At 43.1% G+C, this 22,396-nt stretch overlaps 1 protein-coding gene across 2 annotated transcripts in view; it reads left to right on the forward strand.

The window, feature by feature from the left end:
* The window catches only part of USP34 (ubiquitin specific peptidase 34), a 2,681,755-nt gene that overhangs the window by 364,270 nt on the left and 2,295,089 nt on the right, over positions 1–22,396 (forward strand). For both annotated transcript variants that reach the window (XM_078649291.1, XM_078649292.1), the window contains exons 16-17: positions 12,579–12,694; positions 12,872–12,999. In XM_078649291.1, the coding sequence (XP_078505417.1) occupies positions 12,579–12,694; positions 12,872–12,999 (244 nt within the window). The remainder of the gene's footprint in view (positions 1–12,578; positions 12,695–12,871; positions 13,000–22,396) is intronic.

Below are 22,396 nucleotides of genomic sequence, written 5' to 3' on the forward strand. Positions count from 1 at the left end.
AAACAAAACATAGCATAGTATAACAAAACATAGCAGAACAAAACAGCATAACATAACAAAACCTAGCATAACATAACATAAAACAAAGCAGAGCATAACAAAACATAGCACAACAAAACATAGCAAAACACAACAAAACATAGCATAACAAAACACAACAAAACATAGCATACATAACAAAACATAGCATTGCAAAGCATAGCAAAACATAGCATAGCATAACAAACAACAAAACATAGCATAACACAACATAGCATAGCATAACAAAACAAAGCTTAGCATAACAAAACATAGCATAACAAACCATAGCATAGCATAACAAAGCATAGGATAGCAAAACTAAACAAAGCATAGGATAGCAAAACAAAACATAGGATAGAAAAACAAAGCATAGGATAGCAAAACAAAACATAGCATAACAAAACATAGCATAACATAAAAAAATAGCATAACATTACAAAACATAGCATAACAAAACATAGCAAAACACAACAAAACATAGCATAGCTTAACACAACAAAACATAGCATAGCAAAACAAAACACAACAAAGCATAGAATAGCAAAACAAAACATATAATAGCATAGCAAAACATAGCATACCAAACACAACAAAACATAGCATAACAAAACATAGCATAGCATAACAAAGCATAGCATAGCATAACAAAGCATAGCATAGCAAAACCAAGCATAACAAAACATAGCATAGCATAACAATTCAAAGCATAGGATAGCAACACATAGCATAGCATAACAAAACAAAACATAGGATAGCAACAAAAAACATAGCATAGCATAGCATACAGCATCACTCTGCACCACCACAGCATCACTCAGGGGCACCACAACATCACTATGCGCTACCACAGCATCACTGAACGCCACAGCATCACTCGTTCGCCATCACAACATCACTCAGCGCCACCACAGCATCAATCTGTGCAACCATTCAACAACAACTAGTTCAAATATGTTCTCTCAAGGTTTCAAGCTTTATTACAAATGTAACAAAAATATTTTAATATTTCTCTTCTGTTCTTGGATTTTCGTCACAATAAAATACACTGAACATAATCTTCACAAAAGTTACTTACAAAACTTTAAGCTATTGCCATTATAAATTACAATAACTTTTATTTAAGTATTAATTATTGAAAAAAATTTAAAAGCCATCGTTATTTGTAATATCAATACATGTAAGTCACGTTAATACAACACATATTGCATTACAAATGCTATAGGTGTCACATTTGCGAAAGTTATAACTATTGGAATTGTAAATGACAAAGCTATTAATTTCGCTATTTTCAGAAACAAAACATAAATAAAAAATTTGTCATTTACAATACCAAAGCTCAAACTTTCCTAATGCGAGACCTATTGCATTGCAAATGCTTGTTAGATCAAGTGAATGTTACGCCCTCTCAGAGGGAGTGCTAGGAGTTGGAAAGAATGTGGGTAGGTGGGTAGAGTGATTGACTGGTTGAAATGAAAATCCAAGCTCACCTTAGGTAGGAAAGTCGGGTGTGTTCTCATAACCACTCTGTTACCATGGAAAACGAGATAAGGCTCCTGAATCTCGCTCAACCTGAGAGCAAAAGTAATTTCCATCAGAAAAGCGGCCTCCAAGGTAGGTGCTGCATAGAAGCTTTGTGAATGGGTTCAAAAGGGGGACCCATTAATTTAATTTAGAGAGGACTACATTAAGTTCCCAGGGAGGGGGAGGGGATCAAATTGGTGGGTAGACCTTTCTCCGCCTTTCTAGGAAATCTTTAACAACTGACATTTGTAAGAAAGATGCCTGAATAGGCGACTTTCTATAAGCTGTAATTGCCGCCAGATGTACTTTCATAAAAGAGAACTGTAAGCCTGCTTTAGCCAAGTACAACATGTATGAGAGAATAACCTGTTCCTGGCCAAGAATGGGATTATGTCAGTTGTCGCAGATAGAAACGCTCCCATTAGAAATGCATCCATTTGAAGGTGTATGATTTCCTGGTAGAAGGCCTTCTCTCTTTCTTTAAATTCTACATACAGTCCTGCAAGAGGCCTAGGTAACCATATTGGAGGAACTCGGGCGCCATGCTGTCAATCTCAGTGATGGAAGGTTGGGATGAAAAATCTTCCCTCCGAACTTGATTAGCAGATCCGGATGGCATGGCAACCTCCTGTGTGGCATCTTGGAAAGATGCAGAATGTACGGGTACCACTACATGCGAGGCCACTCTGGCGCGATCAGCATCATCTCGATCCTGGATCTGTAGAGCTTGTATATGCTCCGGGGTCCCTGCACGTGGCCGCGACTATTCAGTGCTTATGACTTTGAGTATACCGCTGGTAGAGAACTAGGATTACAGTTAAGTAATTTATCCTTCTGATTCACAGATGGCATGACAATCATGGACTACATTCAGAAGTAGGGGTCACACACACACTCAACAGTTGTAGTATAGATGCTAATGTAGTGTAGTCTAGTGTAGTATAGAGTGTAAGGCAGTTTGTCATTGGTTCTTTCATCACCAAGCTTACCATCTGCCATAGTGGATAACAACTTTACAGTTCTTATCAGCCGAAGCCATCAGCAATCCGATGACTGGGAAATGAACACTGAGATACTCAACTTTTCCTTTCAATGGTGGGACACACTGACAGTAGACCTGCTGGCCACATTTGAGAACGCAATATGCCAAAGCTTCATGGCCAGATACCCTACCTAGCAATTTCTTGGTAATGCCCTACGGATCAACTTGTCAGGGATATTTACTTCTGCTCTTCCCCTCTGCCAGTGTTTCCAAAGATCATCAAGATAATGGCTCATATATTCACTATAGTCCTCATAGCTCCATCCTGGGCTTGAAAGCAATGGTTTGTCAGTTCTTCTAAAAATGTCAGTCCAAACACAGACAAGCTGCAACTGTGCCCAGCCGTGCTCGCACATTATCAAGACCATTTACTACATCCCAGCCAGCAGTGAGATCAGTCTTGTAATTTTCCACTTGAAGTCCTACACTTTGGTTATCTTCGACCTCCAGAAGAATGTATTGAAATGTTAAATGAAGCTAGAAAACCTAGCATTAGAACATGTTATGCAGCTAAATTGAAAACCTTTTTCCATTACTTTCATAATTTAAACTCTCAGCCCTTAAATTTGCTGTGTATACTATTGTTTAGTACATTTACCAGAGTCAGGCTACATTTAATAGCTATAGCGCATACTTGCAAAATAAACATCAGTCCATTTTTTAAAATCCAGGTAGTAAAAACCGTTATAGAATGTTTAAAATAGGTACACCCTCTAGTCCCTTCGTGGGATCTTAACATTGTTCTCACTCAGCTTGTGAGACCTCAGTTTGAACTCTTAATTATTGTCTACTACAGTTACATTCATGGAAGGTAGTTTTCCTGATAGCAATCACATACACAAAGTTACCAAGCTGCAGGCTGGAATGCACCCTTGCATCTTGCAAAAAGTAGTGTCACCTTTTTATGTTAATTAGTCAATTAAACTATTTTCCCCTACTACAACAAATGCCTTCAGAAAGAGCTCTACAAACTTTAGATATTAGAATAGCCATTATCTTTTATTATGACCATCCCAAGTACATTTGAAAAAAGAAGCAACTATGTTGGTTTTTCCCAGCCACACATTGCAGCCCAATATCAAAGGGAGGTGGATTGTATGGTGTATTTAAATTGGTTATGCTAAAACTAAACCTACATTTATCAGCACTTTCTAGAGCACCTTCTCAAAGGAATCTCTAATGCAATTTTTTGTGGATAAAATCTGACTAGAAGACATCTGCAAAACTGCTACTTGGTCATTTAGCCACTCATTCAGCCACTCATTCATTAAGCACTATTGTGTAGAAATTCATACCAGACCAGAATTACAGGTTGGATAAATGGTACTTAAAACATTTTTCGAAGCATCTGTTATGACTTACAATCTACTGCTTTTGGGGAATGGGTACAGCTGTTTAGTCTATGCACCAGCAAGTGGTCTTCATGCACCAGTAATAATAGATGTGCATCTTGTAATGTTGTAGATTCATGTGTGCCCTGCCCACCTCTTAGGATGCTAACAAGCAGTAAGATAGCAGGTACTTTTATGTTTAGCGCTTAATATTATTCTATATTATTACACTTGTTATTAAGACATCATAATGCTGCACACTTAGACACTAATACATCCCAAAAGGGGAAAATCACATTCAGAGGTAGAGTTTATCTCCTGATGCATTGCGGGTGTTTAAAGAGATATCGCAAGTCACCTCAATACTGAAACTTCGTTTTCAAAGACATACATCTTGCAATACCCACTAGATGGTTAGAGTGTGAACAGCATGTGAATCTACAGAACTGCAAGCTGCAACCAATTGTTACAGGTATGTTGAAAATTACGTCAGTTACTGACTGGCCGACTGTGCTGTTGCTTCTGCACTGGACTGATATGTTCTCATTTGGGGTTCTACATCCATAAACAAAAGGAAGGAGATACCTGCTGGATCCTCAGAGGAGACCAGTGGCTGTCAGGTGGAGAGTGCACCCTTATGTAGTCTGTGAATCCTCTACACACAGACATGTGTGCCACAATATGGTTAGTAGAAAATGTCATCAGGGATATTGAGGAGAAACTGGAGTTTTAGCCAGGAGATTCTTACAGAGGTGAGAGTAAATGCAAAAACCTGAAAGAGAAGTAACCAAGCCTGATGGACAAACTGCAGAAAATGTGATAGACATGCTGGAGATTAAAGACTTCAGATCATGGTGAAATTAGTTGCGAAAAGTCTCCGAAGAAGTACCCATCTGAGTGTGGTAGGTGTTGTGGTGGCTATTGTGAATACAAGGTCCAGAGCACACGTAAAGATAGTAATTCTGGTACGTATAATGTGTAAGTAAAAAGGTCCCTTAAAATGCAAGATCACGAGTAAGAAAACAAGATCGACAAACAATCGTTCAAGCTTAAGGTTTTATAAGTGGTTGTGGTCCTCCTTCAAGAGGAGATCCAAAGAGAAAACCAGCCTATTACACATTATATGTACCACAATTGCTATTTTTACTTCTGCTCTGGAGCTTGTATTCACAATTTATAGGGTGGTTTTGGATCCACTCTTTCTCAGGGATTTTAGGTTCCCCCTGACCAAGCAGCACTGTTCCTACTTCAGCATCCTTTGTTTACTTTTACTGTTACCTGATGTGCGCCAATTTTTTCTGAATACTAAAACGCCTCGCAGAAATTTTAGACTGTTGTGGTGGCTATACCACTAGGAGCCCTTCTTGACAGATATGCAAAAAACAATGGCTGACTTGCGAGCTTCACTGAATAACAGCAGTTAGGGCTGTGTTTCCGGTCTGTCACAGCTTCTTAGTGTCGCTTGAGCGGAGAAACGCAGCTCCTCCCACAGAGGTCACGCCCACCCCCTGCAGCTCGCCGGCCCAGTGGTGGGAAGCTTGAGGGGATTTAAACTGACTGATGCACCGGACGCACAGCGGACTCAGGTCTGGTTGCGAGAGGATTGAGAGACACGTTTTTTAAACTGTCCGTATATCTGTGACGATGGTCTTTAAAAAAATACTCTGTTTGCACTGATATCGATTTTAATTATATTGCGCTCACTTTTGCCAGCATTTGACACCAGTAACAACCGAATTCTTAAGCCCTTACCTTGGCTAGATGCTCATCTGCACAGCGTAATTTTGCACAGAATAACAGCAGTTAGGGCTGCGTTTACGGTCTCCCACGGCTTCTTAGTGCCGCTTGAGCAGAGAAACACAGCTCCTCCCACAGAGGCCACGCCCACCCCCAGCAGCTCGCCAACCCAGTGGCTGGAATCTCAAGGGGATTTAAACTGAATGCTGCAGCGGACGCGCAGCTGGCGCGTCAAAGGCAAGCCCGTTTGCGCCTGTCCGCGTCCGGAACGCGGCCAGAGCCAGAAATGCTGCAGGCACCAAACCAAATCTCCTATACACCAGGAAAGAACTACTTGCACTTAATTCACAAGTTAGTAACTGCCAAGCCCCACCACTTAAGGAAAATATTAAAGACCCCCTTACTTGTTTCTCCTGTAAACGTACTATCAAGCACGAGTTCAGCACTATGGCGGATCATATCGTTCCTCCCAACGGCAAGACTCACCATAAGAAGGTGTGCTGCGGCCTTATAAACGCAAGATCCTTACAAAAAAATGCTCTACACATCTAGGACTTGTTGACAGACTAAAACTATGACTGCCTCTTTGTCATGAAACATGCTTGACAGAATGCTCCAATCCAGACATAGTGCAATCCCTTCCCCAGGGTTATACAATCTCTAGATTGGATAGAAATGGTCAAAAGGGAGGAGGAATAGCTATAATTTAGAAGGACCATCTGAAATGCTCTGTCACCAATATCACTGAAGTGAAGGATGCAGAAAGCTTCTGCTTTAACTTTAAATTAGACAACTGCACCATGCTCGCAGGGGCTCTCGTATACAGGCCCCCGGGATCAGTGGGTACGTTTTTAGATACCTTGGAAGAAAGTCTAAGCTCCCTTGTGGTCCGATACTCAAATTTCACAATCCTACGTGATTTTAATCTTCATCTCAAAGCTGTCGATATTCCCAGTACAAAAACCTTCATGGAAATCATAAACACTCTGGGACTAATACAACTGACACAGGGGTCCACACATCACGCAGGACATACCCTTGACGTAATATGCAATAATGTCGCTAATCTAACTGTTAGCCCTCCAGCCACGATAACTTGGTCAGACCATAAGTTAATTCCCTTCAAATTCTTCTATGATAATGTCCAAACGGAAAAGAATTCCAGCAAATCGGTCCCCACACGGAAATGGAATAGCATGCTATCTAACCCCAATTTACAGAGCATGGCAGAAACAACCAGACCTATTCTCACCGGAAATCCGGAGACTGACAGTAACCTATTTAGTGAATGGATGTTGTCAATGGTCCACATGTTAGCCCCACTATAAAACCACCATCAACCAAAAATTTGCCCCATAGTTTACCCCTCATTTGAAAGCCTTAAAAGGACTTTACAGACAAGCAGAAAAACAATGGAGGAAACACCATGAGGCTGAAGATCTGAAGCTTTATAAATCAGCACTCAGAGCATACCTACAAAAAAAACCACACTATGCTAATCTAATAAACAGCGTTACAAAAGTAAGGGTAAACCCAAAAGAAAGTCACTGGGACCTGGGTATGTAGCAGTACAAGAGAGGGGGTCGCAGAACAGGAAAAAAACAGTATTAGATAACTGATTTTGGAAAAATTAGACAGAATTATTCAACTTTGGAGTACGTTGTTATTTAATTACAATGTACTACCACAGATATTCAGTCCAATACATAAGTACATAAAGCCACACATTTTCAGTGCCCAACAGGTAATGGGGAAGGGAGTGGAAGTGATAGGAAAATGTGCAAAAAGGTCAAAAATACTTATTCAGAGACGATACATTATTAGCAAGTGGCTTCATGTGCAAGCCCAAACACAGGTACAATCGAAAATCATATTGAAAACTCGGATGGCCAGATTTCAAAAGGAGCAGTATAAATCGTGCTTGGGGCAGAAGTTGGCAGAAGCGACGGTTGTCTACGCTTCGACCCAAAAAGTGCATAGGGTAAGTGAGCCCTTACAGAAGGGTCTTTATCAGGACAGGAGGGGCTGTGGGCAAGCTTCCATGCGGGCGATGTCACACACGGAGAGCGGGGCAATGCATGCATCCAGCTAGTAATAAGCAAGACATATTGGTGTCTTCATGTATGCATTTTGATGGAGTGGAAACAATCTTTATGAATAGGAGAAGGATAGTAGCAGCCGCCGGGAAACAGTCGGCAAAACCGCGGACTCTGAAAAAGGAATCAATCCGTCAGAGCCGTCAACATTCAAGAGGTGAATTCTTGAATGTTGACGGATGATTCCCCAGGGACTCTTCCTCAGCAGCTGCTCTCAAAGCGATTCACTGGGTACCGGTTCACAAAAGGATTCTCTTTAAAATCTTGACCATTACTTACAAAGCCATAAGCGAAACTGGGCCAGAATATCTAAGCCATACAACACCAAACGTACTCTACGGTCTACATCATAGAACCTGCTAACTGTCCCCAATTTCAAATTGAAAACCCAGGGTGGGAAGACTATGGCAGTACTAGGGACAAAAGCCTGGAACACCCTACCCACTCAGGTTAGGCACACCGAAATGGAACCCACCTTTAGGAAGCTCTTCAAAACATGGATTTTTACTACCGCAGACCACCTAGCGCTATCTCTTATCTAAAGTTTTTCTCTCAGTCACATTCTCTTATGTCAAAATCGCCAGATGCCCCTTTTTTCCTGGTAAGCGCCAAGATGCTCCTTGGAGTGAACGTTGCGCTATACAAAAACTCTTTCATTCATTCATTCATTCATCTAAATATAATGGCACAGTGAAGGTGATGTACAGGATTGCTCCCATCTCACAGAGATTGGAAACCTGAGTAGGCATCAAGGGGATTGTGATTTTGAGTAACATGTAACTGGGCAATTGCATATTGCGGGAAAGTTTACAGAGGAAGTCTGTGATTATAGGAGACAGATTACTTCTACTTTCCCAGACTTGCATCCTGCCTCAATTGCAAGGAAGAAAGCTATTTTAGAAATCAAAGTAGCACTAGTGACAAAAAGACTCTCAGTAGGTTTTCTTGTACGCCTGAGGACTGAACAAAAAGGGAAACATTTTTGTTTTTCAGACCTCACTGAGCAACAATAGTGTGAATAGCAGATTCTAAATCTGGTTATTCACCACAGTGATCTAGCAACACTGGGAAACAGATGTATTTTGCCATTGTTGCTACGTCATAAAGGAATGCCAGGGTCGGTTGGCTGGGCTTTCTAAGAGCTTGTCATTGCAGTGCCGACTCTCCTCCACTGGTGAGCAAAGAGCACAGCTTCAGCAAGTGAGGAAGAGGGAAGTAACGGAGGGTGGTGGAAGTGAGTGACAGGAGGCCAGCTAATATTGATTTTTTTTTACTACATTTGCGACCGGGAGGATAGCTAGGGTTATTTATGGCTCTCTCCTTACTCTTCTGCCACTGCCTAGCAGTTCAAAGCAGGAGCAGACGTTGATGGGGGCCATTAATAACATAAAGTGATAGATTGGTAAAAGTACATAACCGGGATGGATTAGTGTAACAGCCTTGGGTGAATCCTAGGGAAGGAGTGGAAAACGGTTCCCATTCTGAGGAGACATGAGGTTGCATCTCCAGGTAGAGTGTGGTGAGGAGAGACTGTTTTATCCAAAGGGTCTTGTAATATTGCAGTGTCTCCTTTTCCTCCTTGGGATCGAGTGAGCCACAAAGTTTGTTTCTGAGGGGATCAATTTGGGGAATAGTTTAACTATAAATACTTTGGGTAATTTCAATATATTTTTTTTAAATTGAGTGTGGTGAGATAGGAATGTTATACATTAACTGTAAAGATTATCCTCATTGTTCTCTTCTTGTTAGTTATCAATATACAGATATAAACCAAAACAAAAATGACTTACTTTCTCTGTTATGGATTTTTTATCCTAAATAATCGAACTATAATTCTGATTCAGTTTGGATTAGACAAGCAGGATTTGCTAATTGAGAATTTGTTTTGATGTAATAACTCCTAAAATCAAGAAGCAGTAAAATCGCTTGACAGTGTTCAAGTCCACCTTGTGGTTGGCTTTGTTCTTAACATGTCATTTTCCTCTGTGTATCTCTGGATCCTCAGCCTGTGTTTACTGACTTGAAGAGAAGCTTGTTTAAGGGAAAGGGGGGGGAGATGCACACTGAAAGTTTATGGATGATTCCTCTAATTTGCTGGAGATATTCTCTTACCAGCTAATGTTGAGGTTTTGGAGTGCTGTTCCATTTTCTGAAATGTACTCTTTAAGTACATGCTTCTCCTGTGTGTCTTGCTCCTATGTGTCTTCCTCTTCTCTTGTCTTATGCATTAGTTTGCAATGCAAGATTTTGTTTTCTCTTAATATGGATATTGTTGAAATTTATAATAAGGCACATTAAATTTGTATTCCTTTTTGCCTTTGACAAGTTGTGTCTTGGCTTTTAAAATGCATCAATACGTAAATATAGATCTGTACTTCCCTTAATGGAGGGTGCTCTTGTTCAATTTTTTTAATTTTTTTTTAATTATTTTTTTTTAAGACCTTTATTGTTCTAGACAGTCCGTCTCACATTCACACAGCATGTAGCCTACAACCCACTGGGGCCGGCCGCGATGGTTAGTAAACAGGGAGTATTGGGCAGGATGACACAGCCATTCAGCCGACAACCCGGGGGTCCGGCGGCATAGTTTAAGGAGAACATGCGGACATAATATAACACATAGCACGATTAATAAACAGGTCCATAGATTTTCCCATTTTCTACAATCAGTCATGTAGGCACGTAAGCGCGACCATGACATTTGTAATATCTGGGCAACAATCTGTATCCACAAAGAGTGTGTAGCGATAGAGGTAAATGCTAGGTAGGGTGTGGATAGGTTACCGAGGGATTGAAAGTTCTATGTGTGTGAAGTCGCTATGAAGTGAGCACGTGTATATTAGTATAGCTCACTAATGCAGGGAAGTGAGCTTGCATCACCGGTGACGGCAGAGCATGTCCATTACAGTCAAGACTGAGCTATTCGACAACCTAATACTCATGGCGTCCCTCAGTGTTAGCCATGTGAGTGCGCACAGCAGAGGTGAGAGGTTGCTCCCATGCTTGGTCTTCCAGCGTCAGGGAGGGGGATCCGTCCTCGCCGCAATTTGCAGTGCGCGTGTACAGGGAATGACCAGATGTCGTCACGTCGGGAGTGTATCATGCCGTCCGGCATGTATTGTCTCGTAGCATTATCACTGCGTGTGGAATGTCGCTGTCTATAGCAATATAGGATTCGGTCGGGGAACATGACCGATGCGTAAACAGAGGCAGGTATAAACGCAACAGTGGAGTAATAGCGGGGCGGGAGTGGGAGAGCAGCAGTGTTGTCAGCGTGGTATGTGATGAGAGGTCTGCAGTTAGAGGTCTCGGGAGGGGGGGGGGCAGTGAACCGTTATTGGCGGTGGGGCATATGGTGAGAGTGATCAGGGGGGGAGTGAGCACATGGGCATAAGCGCAGTGCGGTTCATGTGTGGCCATAGCAGGTGAGCGAGAAGCAGAAGCACTAGTAATGACATGGGTGCAGCGGTAGCCAGATAGGGGCGGGGGGGGAGAGGGGGAAGAGGCGAGGGTCGTAATGTCCCGCAACGTCTCGTGTCAGCGCGGCAGTAGCAAGTCGTGTCATCTCAGTGTACCTCACGTTCCTGGCAAGCTTGCTGAAAGGAGTTGAGGAAAGCGTCCCAGGTCTGCGCAATAGGAAACTTCCGGAGGCCCGCTGTTTCCTCCCGGCGGAGTACTGCACTCTCTGCCCGCTCCCAATTAATGAGACGTGTTAGGGTGCTCTTGTTCCATATTGCTTAAAGATAATGAGGTTAAGATGTATAAGTGAGGGCATCAAGACAATGTAGAATCCTCAGACCTTCTTTCATTAAGTTGGCAAATGTTTTTTTAAATGTACCTTAGACACTAGTAGTTTCCAAAGAGAGAAAAACTACACTTCCTCCATTAAGCAACAGCCCATCCATTCAGAGAAATATATTGATGTAATATCTAACAAACACTATAGTTCAAGCATGGTCTAACTTATTTGCTAAACTCTACATATGGCTCCAGAATTCGTGTAGCACAGTTTTCACACTTTTAGTTTATTCAAAATAAATCCTGCCTGAATTTTTTCTACCCTTAAATGGGGGGGGTCATGTTTTTAGATCGAGCATTCAAGACCTTTTGTATATAATTGAGTATATACTTATATTGTATATACTTTAATATATACTTATATGTGTATGTACTTTGTGGGCTCTGGAGAATAGCCCTAGGCCTTTTCTGCTTCCGCTTAGGGACTTTTTTTTATGTTCAACTGCCTCAATTTAACTGTCTTGATTGATAGAAAACAACCAGTAGAGGTCAGTAAAAAAACAGAATTGCTTTCTGCTGAGGGTTTTTCTTTTTAAAAAATTTCTAGCAACTGCCTCTATTTAACTTTCTTGATAGAAAATGACCAGCAGAGGTCAATAAAATACCAGAATCACTTTAGCATTCTCTAGATTCCAGTCCATAGAAATTGTCTTCCACGAGCACCCGTAGACAAGAATATTTTTTGCAAATCTTTCATTGTTATGACCACTGAAAGCCCTGATTTTATATTGATTTTATATTAAAAACAGAGCTTTGGACTATACCATTTCCCGCTGAAAGGCAATATTTCTCTCCACGTGTTCCTATACCTGGCGTGTCACGCAGTTTGGTGCTTACTTTCCCTGCATGTTAAAGAACAGTAGATGTGTCAGCACCCAAGCTAATGTGCTGCATAGCTAAATACATATAAGGTCCCAAAGGCGAGACCGATTGCATTGCAAATGCTTGTTGCAATTGTATGTGTTTCAATCATATGGAAATAAATTGAACTTTTTATAAATATTACTGAACCTTCAATCTCATCGTGTATAGGGTCAGCAGTTCATAAACACCAGTACAGCAACAATGCATTGGCTGATATTAACCTGGATAATGTTTGCAAGAAGGGAAATACTCTTCTGTGGGATTTGGTTCAGGATGATGATGCGGTAAGTTAATTTTTAAAGTTACAAATACTTTGCTGCTTTACTATTTTACATTACAGCGGTTTCTTGTTTGAAAAATTAGAAATGTCCAGCTAAATTTTGGGCTCCGTGGCAATATGCAAAGATCTAAAATAAATAACGCTGAAAATTAATGGTGCTGTTTTCTCCCTGTTTCTCCAGATTCATCTCTCTGAAGGATTAATTAATGAAGCAGAAAAACTCCTATGCTCCTTGGTTTGCTGGTTTACTGACAGACAAATCCGAATGAGATTTATTGAAGGCTGTTTAGAAAACCTTTCTAACAATAGGTAATGGCCAAAATATTTTATTTAAATGCTCGCAATAAAAATAATTTGCTGCAAATGTTGTAGTTTTACTGCCAGTTTACATACACTCTGTCCAATTTCGTGCACATTGTAATCAAGGTTCAAAAAAACTTTATTTTGGCACTATCTGCATAGGCCAATCAGGACATATTTTAAACAATAAAATAAAATACATCAAGAGACAGTTAATAAAATGAACTCTCCAAACGCATTCAAATTAATAATACTGATCGAGTAATTTTACAAACATTCTTTCCCTCCTACAGATTGCTTTACAAATAATAAAATACAATGTATCAGGAGACACTTAGCTATTAAAATTAACATTCCAAGGACATACAAATACAGCAATTGTAAGACATTGTTTTCTTACTACAGATTGCTTTACAAATAAACGATGCAACACTAAAACAGATCAATGGAGATTCCATAGCGTACAGAAAACGCATAGCAGCTTTATGGTCCCTGATGTTGTAATCAATAAAAATATGTTTTAAAAATTGATTACTTATATATGAATAAAACTGACAGAAAAGCATGAAATTTAAAGTGCACTGTTAAGAATTTCCGTCACATGGGAACGAAACTGTCATTAGATCCCATTGATTAATGTTTGGAAAAGAGACAAGGTGGTGTACATTACTCAACCGTAGTCTAGTCAAAACATAGCGGTGTTGTTGATTTGTCACCCAGGTTAAATCAGGTTGAAAGCCTACGAGTAAAGTATAGGACACATATATGTTACCTGCCGTTTGTTCCATTACATCAGGCAGAGGCTCTCTTTCTTACTCTTGCTTCTAGGAAGGTGACCTACGTTGCCAACTTCTCTAACTTTGGAATCTTGACCGGGTCTTCAAGCCCAAGGAAACCAAACACTGTTCTCAGGATCTTGGTGATAAAAAAAGAAAAACACAGCCACAGAATTTTAAGGACATGATCTAAGGTTAGGCGATCCTGTATAATTTGCTTTGTTAGTTTAGTCTCGGGTTTGGCCCTTACAGAGCTCGACAAGGAAATGCGTTTAGATGACAAGATGTCTTCCAGATGGTTCAACCTTGCTTCCCTATACATAATGGTGGACGATACAGAGAAAGAGGTACACAACCGACTTGTTAAAAAAGATGTTTTCCTCAACCGGTTAGAAATTACTAGATGCATGGCCCGCACCCCTTGCCATAGGTTGCAGCAGAAAGAACCTTTGCTTTATAGAGGGTGACCATCCCTTCAATGGGTCGGCTGCCAAGGTTCCTAAAAAATCAAAACAGCAGCTCTTTTCATCTTACGCTGGGTATTATGAATATGATCAACTCAAGTGCCCTTTTTCCATTAAAAAAAAATGCATAAGTAGCAACGGGTTCTTAACCTTATATATCTGAGCGCCCTCAAGATGGAATGATCTTACATTCTTGGGGGGTTAACAGCAGGATATTATAAATGTCTTGGATTTATTCATTTTGAATTTTCTGAAAACCATAAAATCTGCAAAGGAGTCCTTTAATTTCTGCAGCCTGACCACGGTTAGCAAAAGTCTTGCATTGTCAATGTAAAGGAGCATTAGGAATAAGCGTCCGGCAACAGTTGGCGCATCATCCTGCAGGGACCGTAAAGGGTCACCGACCCCATTTATAAATAAAGAAAATAGAAAGGGGACCAATGAACACCCCTGTCATACACTTCACCTAGTTTTAAAAAGGGTGACAGTACGTCGTTAGGGCCAAACCGAACTTTAGCTTAAAGAATCTCATAAAGTTGTGCAAGGAGACAGACAATATCCATGTGAGCCCCATAAGAGAGCAGGGTGTGCCACATTGATCTACTAGATCAAACGAGCTAGTGCGATCTGAAAAACACAGATTTAGACATCGCTCTACCGTCCCAAGTCCCTGCCTGAATCTATATTGGGCCTCGGACAAAATGAAGTGGCCGGTTGCCTAATCCTCTTGTCTCCTTAGGGCGACCCTGCCCAGAGTTTTGCAGAAGAATCTAGGAGGGAGGTGGGAAGGTAACATTTCGGGTGTGCTTTACACCTTTCTTATATATAGGCACTGTGAGAAGTTGGCCTGGTATATGATGTTCACTATTCTAGTGAGCACCTTGCACCAGTCTATACAACCCTTATGGTGATGGTTGTAAGTCAACCTTATAGACCAGCTATCCTAGTGGTAGCTTGGACAGAACAGTCTTAGGCTAAAAGACTCTTGAGGGCGTGTAAAGCCAGCTGTTTTACCATATGTAAGCCCTTGAATACCAAATGAAAGGACACCACACAGGATATATATAAAATATATATGTATTTATTTACTAACGCACTCCTCTGAACTCTTTGAGGTCAGAGGCAAAAGCACATAACAAGTTACACTTAGAAATACTTTAAATAGCACAATTTACAGTTAGGCCCTAGGGGCGCGTAAAACCATATACTAAGTAAGTGGTATAAGAACCACAACTTGAGAAAGGAGCAGGCCTAGGGCCTAGGGACTCGCTGGGGCTACACTGTCTGACCCTTAGGTTAGGAGCAGGAGGCCCATAGGCGGCGTGTGCAGTGTCAGTACACTCACACGAGAGTCAATAGAAAGTCAATGGGAACTTTAAAGGTAAGTAATCGAAGATTTAGGACACTTCCGGTCTAACTAGGAATGTACAACTAGCAAAACTAGACACTAGGATAGTCAATCCCTACAGGAGCACCGAAGTACTCGCGTTACCTCACCCACGGGCTGCGGGTGCATAGGTGTCAAAGTGTGTCGGGTTTTCTCGTTGATTCCTATGGAGCCTTGGAAGAAGATGCTGCAGGCGACCAGGAGGAAGATGTCCGGGGGATCCAAGGGTGGATCTAGGATGAAGAGGACCTGAAAGCAGAGGGGACAGAGTCTAGGTCACTAGCCAGTGACCGGGTGGAACCAGGGAGGAACCAGACGTCGTCGAGGAGCAATCAGGTGCGGATGTGAAGCTTGTCGTTGCAGCCACGCGGACCAGGAGGCGTCGCGGATGACCAGGTGCTGGAAAGGAGCTGTCCCAGGAAGGTTCTCGCAGATGGAGGGGTCGACTTCAAGATTGGAGCCAACAAGCCTAAGCAAAGGCAACCCACGCAGGATACACAAGGAGCTTCTGGTGCAGACCAGGAGGGTCTGAGGTACTTCACCTTTTCAGGGAAGCAAGTGCCAGTCTGGAGCAACCAGACCAGCGATGGATTTTCAACGGAATCCTCGTCACAGGGCTACTAGCCAACTGGCCAGCAACCGGTACAACGCGTCGAGCAGAACACAAGCAGAAGGGCCCCACGCAGATCTCGTGGAGTGTGGAGGGCTGGTCTTCGGTGCAGGTGGAGCTCGGTGTCAGGGTGTCTCAGTCCCCAGTGCACAGCTTCGAGGATGCCTCAGGAGCTGCGCTGTTAGCAAGTTGAAGACTTTCCAAGTTGCCTGGTTCCACGGATTCAGACGCCTTCCACGGAGCTCAGCTGTGCTGGAGTCTTGCAGTGGGGTCAGAGGAGTCCTGGAGTCGAGGTCTTGTCAAGCTCTGCGCTCGAGTTCCGGCGGGAATGGGGACAAAGCAAGCCGTCGAGTTGCTGGATGGTGCCTGGTTTCCCAGGGTGGTCACTCCTTGGCCACAAGGAAGATTCTTCAGTCTTCAAGTCGGTTGAATGTCGAAGGGTCCAGAGTTTTGTTTCAAAGTTTCATCAGGATTAATCTAAAGTCTCCTGGGTCAGCTCCTATCTTTATACTACTAAAGGGGGCTGGTTTACTCACTAGGTCTCTCCTATGGGTGGGACCAGGAAGGGAGGTGATTACACCCCCTTTCCTTAGTGCAGTTTCGCGCCAGCGCTGGGGCTGGAGTGCCCCAGCAACCGGTTTGAACTGGGGTATGCATGGAGCACCTAGTGTGCCCCAGGCATGTCTCATTCTCTTCAGCCATCCCTGTCCCAATACACAAAATCCTGTCTGGGGTGATGCTCGCACCTCTCCAGACAGGAACCTATTGTCCAGGCCTCCCTCGCTGGGAGGACTCCCAGCAGCAGGATTTCAGACTTGTGTCTGTGGCACCAGCATCCATTTTGTGACGCTGGGGCTCTGGTTAATTTTAACCGGGATAGTCAGCAACAACATGTCTTCTCCCTCTAGAAGGGTGGAATGCTACCCCCGTCGCCAGAATTGGCTAGGGGGTAGTATTCCAAAGCTTATGACACCTTACACAACATGTTTTGATAAAGCCAAACCAAAGTTAGCATTTAACCACGAGGTTCATAATGCACTTAAGAGTATATGGTATGGCCATATCATAAAACAGCTATAAGTACATGGTTCCGAAAGCTGCAGACAGGCTCAGCTCATACTAGAGCACCATCTCACACATAACCAAGCACTCTGCCTTCAGGATTTTTAAGGCCTGCCATAGGAGTGATTTATAGGTTACTGTGTGTCTATATTTAAGGGTAGATATAGAAATACTATACCTAAGCAAGGGGTGATTACACGACCTTGCCCCAGCTGAGTGATCAGCCAGTTGTGTCAGTTTGAGTGGCCAGCCAGGGGTGGCATAATACATGCTGCAGCCCCTGGTAGGCCTTGGTTACACCTATGCCCTGAGTACCTAGGGTACACTTCTACAGGGGCTGATAAGGTGAACCAATTCCCAATTGTGGATGTACCTAGAGTACATGGTGTGAATTTAGAGAGAGTGCATCTGGGCTGTGGGTCTGATTAGCAGGCCCACAGCCACATCTAAGTCGAAAACCAGTAAAGCAAAAGCAAAAAGTGGGGGTGACCATAGGAAGCAGACCCTACTCTCCTACAGGCACTATGAAAGGCTTAGCCCAGGAAGAATGGAAAATACCCTTAGCTGCCACGTTAAAAACATGAGTAAGTTTTGGGACCCACAGATCTCCCATTCCCATAAAGGTATCGGCTGGGATCCCATCAGGTCCACGTTCTAACCCTTTAGCACACTTATGCACTGCGTCCAAGATTTCATCTACCATGAATACCAGGGGCGAGGTACTAATAGAAATAAAACTCTTGACTAGATTATTTAAGGGCAGTAATCAAAGCCTAGATTCATTAGTAGATACTGGGTAAAAAATCTTTTCAAAATGGTCAACCCAAGCCTGTGAAAGAACAAAGGATGTGAGGACAGGGTCAGAATTGTTCTTTAAAAAAGGCGTATTTGCGGTATTCCGGAACAGTGAAATATTGTTAGTTTCAGCGGCCTACACCAGATTTGGCCATGCCTTTCCCTCAACTCCTCCTTTTTGGCTAGTAGGGCCTCATTGCACTGCTTGCTTAGAAGTATGGTCTCTTGAGACCTGATTTAAAGCAGTCTTCAATTGTTTTAAAGAATGAGTGCATTGATGATTGAATCACCCCTGGCTAGCAGGCAACCTTTTTTTTGCCATACGAACCAAAAGGGATCTAAGGTCCACAGTAATCTACTCAAAAGCTCAAACCAAGATGTCATTTTCCACATGAGGGGATAAGCATATGTCTAATTTGTTGGACACTTGGAACAAAAGCTACCAAAATATGCACTCAGGATCAATTGCTGTTCATTTAATGCAGACTTTGTTAGGTCTACTCGGAACGATATGTGAGATCTTAGCAAAGACTGTGCAACAGTTAGCTTGTAGGAGGATAGATAAGATTAACGGGTTATGATAGGTAATTCCTGTTTGTTTACCTCGAATACATGTGATTATCTGATCAAGGGCTGAACTAATCAAGCATGGAGTGGTTACCCCCTCCCACAAATGTATGTCTGTAAAATGCCCAGTCTCTTAGATTTTTTCCAGCCGAAGTAGGTCGTACTTAAGCAGCATGTTATTCAGACAATCTGCGTACTCATGTTGAAAATGCAATGTTCCCTCACAATCCCCACTATTGAAACTACACACCTAGCTTGCTGAATGACAACATCCTTGAATGTTAAAATGCCCTGCCCATACAACTGGACAGACCGATTTAAATTGCAAAAGAAATGCATCCAAGTCCTTTTTCAGGGCTCTTACGACCTCTCCACGCGTAGAGTAAAATATATTATAATAATTCATAATACTCAAGTCAGACTCCCCTTAAAATTCAACCGCACAAAGTGCTAATAGGGAGAGGACGTGACAGATATTCTCATCGTGACAGATAGTAAATTGGAGATCAGCATCTCTTGCCCGCCCTTCGCTTGGCTGGCTGGGAGTGGAATAGCTGGAGTAAACAAAGAGGGAAAGCCATCGATAGACAGCAGGGTCACCTGCCATGTTTCTTGGATGCAGATTATATGTGTAGTAAAGGTAATATTAAGCCACTCATAAACAGCTAGCTTATTCTTCAGCCCTGCAATATTTCATGACTCAAAATCACGTACCCCATTGAAACCTTGTTGAAACATGAGATTAGTTGTGTCAGGGGCTCCTGCTTGGGGCCCTACTACAACCTGGCAGGAGTGTAGGCGAAGCAGAGTCCACAACAACTACTGGAAGCACAGTATGCCACTCTTATGTCCTGCACATCATTCAAGGGATCATATCTATTTGAAAGTGTAAGGTGGGGATCCTGGTTTTCCACTAAAGGAAAAACTGAAATGTAAGGTAACCAAGCCAACACGGGCATTGGATAGGTGTCTGTAAAAGAAACCAAGGGGAAGAAGGGATATATTGCCCTCTGCCAAAGGATTAAAAAAGTTATAGTGTAGGATCTTCCCAGCAAACCTAGGAGGCCTAAAGTTTATAATGATGCAATCTCCAGCAAATAATGTTTTTGACAGCCAAATCCAGACCACCATCCATGTTGGGATTTGATCTGCGGCTGCTATTGAAAATGTTGATCTGGACTTAAGCCAGTGTACAATTTCGTTCCTTAACAGATTGGACGACTCAGCGTAGCCCTCTGGTAGAGAAGGAACATTTGCCTAGCTAGGACACCCTTCCCTGTGACGAGTTCCCTAAAGCTGTAGTTACTTTCAAAGGCCTGTCTGCCGAATTAGCTGTATTAGTGGCATCTACTGGGTGGGTATGTTGCATAGCTAACCTGTGATCAGAAGATCGATGCATGAACACCCCCTCCATATGGTGGAGAAACTGCATAATAGACTTCTTTTTTATTTGGGGAACCCTACCCGAGTGGGAATTCCAGGACCCTGAAGCCTATAGACTGGGATCAGGGAGAGATGGCAAACAGTGTGTGGCAATCCCCTCCACCCCGTGCTGGCGCTGGCTGGTGGTGTAGTAGAAAAGGTAACACCGTTTGTTTAAAGATCCTTTAAACGCTCTTAGATTAAACCCAGCCAAGACTTTAGCAGATTACTTATTACATCAGACATTCTCCAACAAAGATCTCTGAAACAGATCTAATTTTTCAATACTCAACAGATAGTCTGTTACATGGCTCGACTGAGAAGTATTCGATGAAGCTGACTTCCGAGGCGCCTGATGCCTTTTCCACTTTGCAGGGGAGCCATTATTGATAGATCCAATCCTGGGTCACAACTGGCTTTACATGAGTAATATCATTGGTGGGACTGTTGAAAGTTCAAGACCTTGAACCTGTACCAAATTTGGCAGCACCTCACTCCCTGAATCCCTGGGAGGCGTATGTCCTGGCCCCACGCCTGTAGCCATTGAGCCGGAGAGGCGACGTTCCACATATACAATTTCTTTATTCAAGGCCCCATTGCATGTTTAACAAACCCATACAGGGATAAAGATGAAGAACCAGGTTTAGTTGGATCGATTATTTTACATTTCCCCATAACACCTGGTGATTCGATGCTCACTTAGAAGCAGCACTAAGGCTAAAGCTTAAAGCTTACCAAAACTTATTTGCCTGTAAATGTTACAAAGGCCTGTTAAGCTCTTCAGGGAGTGATGCACAAACACGGCAGCGACAAATTCTACTCTGGTCAGGACCCAACTGCAAAAGTGCAGTGTAAATGTTTTACGGTACCTGATTGCTCGAGAATGAAGACCTCTTAGATGGTCTTCTCTTTTTTTTTTTTATTTATTTTTATTCAGAATTTGCAGGAAAGGAAAAAGAGAGGAAAGTAAAGAAAAGAGAAAAGAGTCATACAAGCGTCATTCCCGCCAGAAGCCCCTCACAGGGGACGCTGTAGGTAGCACTCAAAGAAACAAATGGGAGGTTGCAGGGTGGGGTGGCATGGCATGGTAACAAAGTTCAGTTCGGAAGTCCATTGTATGCCAAGGAGTTCTAGGCGTAAATCCGTGTATGGCCTGGTGATTGGTCAAGGAAAGAGTGCTGCATATAGGTCAGGAGTCTAACAATCCCCATGGGCTAGGTAGCGTCGCAACAATTAACAAACCCCATTCCCAACTCGTTCCCCCCCCTCCCCGCCTCCCCCCCCCCTGGAGGTGGCAACAACAACACTCTTACTCAATACATAGCTCACAATTACGTAGACTGATTAAACCTGGAACAGGTGAAGGGCGCGGAACGTGGGTGGGCAAACCGCAGATGGTAGGCCACTTGACAAGAAGCGGACCAGAGGACCCCACCGGAACAGAAAGTTTTTAAAGTTGCCCAGGAAGATGTCCGTCATTCTCTCCATGCTCAGTAGACCCTAGAGTCGTGCATGCCACAGTGATGAGGCTGGGGCATGTGGCTTCTTCCATGCTGCCGCCAACGTAAGCTTGGCGGCCCCCAAGCAGAGCCACAAGATACGTTTATCCGCTTTAGTTTGATGTTCTAACAGCGGATCACGGAGTCCCAACAGGACATGAGCCATTGAGTCCGAGACCGGATATCCCAATATGTCCTTGATGTGGGAAAGAATTTCAGCCCAGAAGGGGCGAATGATCGGGCAGTCCCACCAGATGTGGCGGAAATCCCCCAGTAGGCCACAACCCCTCCAACGCCTATCCGAAGAAGCCGGAAAAATTCGGTGGAGCTTGGACGAGTAAAGATACCAATCGTGCATGGTTTTTAAGTGGGCCTCCCTAAGATTCACCGAGTGATTGTGCGTCATGATGTCACTCCAAAGATGTTTCCATTCGTCATCAGAGACGACACGGCCCAGAAGGGCCTCCCAGTGTTCCATGTAGCGGGGGCGTGGAGAGACCGTAGTGGCCAGCAGCAGCCCGTATAAGAAAGAGATCGTCCCCTTCATAGTGGAGGTGCGGAGAAGAAAGGACTCGAATGGAGAAAGCGGCCGGGTGGCGGCCTCGTTCACACCCGTTGACGTAGCCCAGTGGAGAAGTTGGTAGTGGCGAAAGCGCTCAGTGACCGGAATCCCATAGTCACGCATGCAGTTGTGGAACGTGAGTGGAGCCACCCCGTGGAACAGATGCGTGAGCGCCCTACAGCCTCCCTCTCTCCACAGTCTGAAGGGTCACTCCTGCAGTGCCGGTGGAAAGGCCGGGTTGAAGTGAATGGGGGTGAAGGGG

Source organism: Lissotriton helveticus, chromosome 6 (genome assembly GCF_964261635.1).
Source record: "Lissotriton helveticus chromosome 6, aLisHel1.1, whole genome shotgun sequence".
NCBI classification, from domain to species: Eukaryota; Metazoa; Chordata; class Amphibia; order Caudata; family Salamandridae; genus Lissotriton; species Lissotriton helveticus.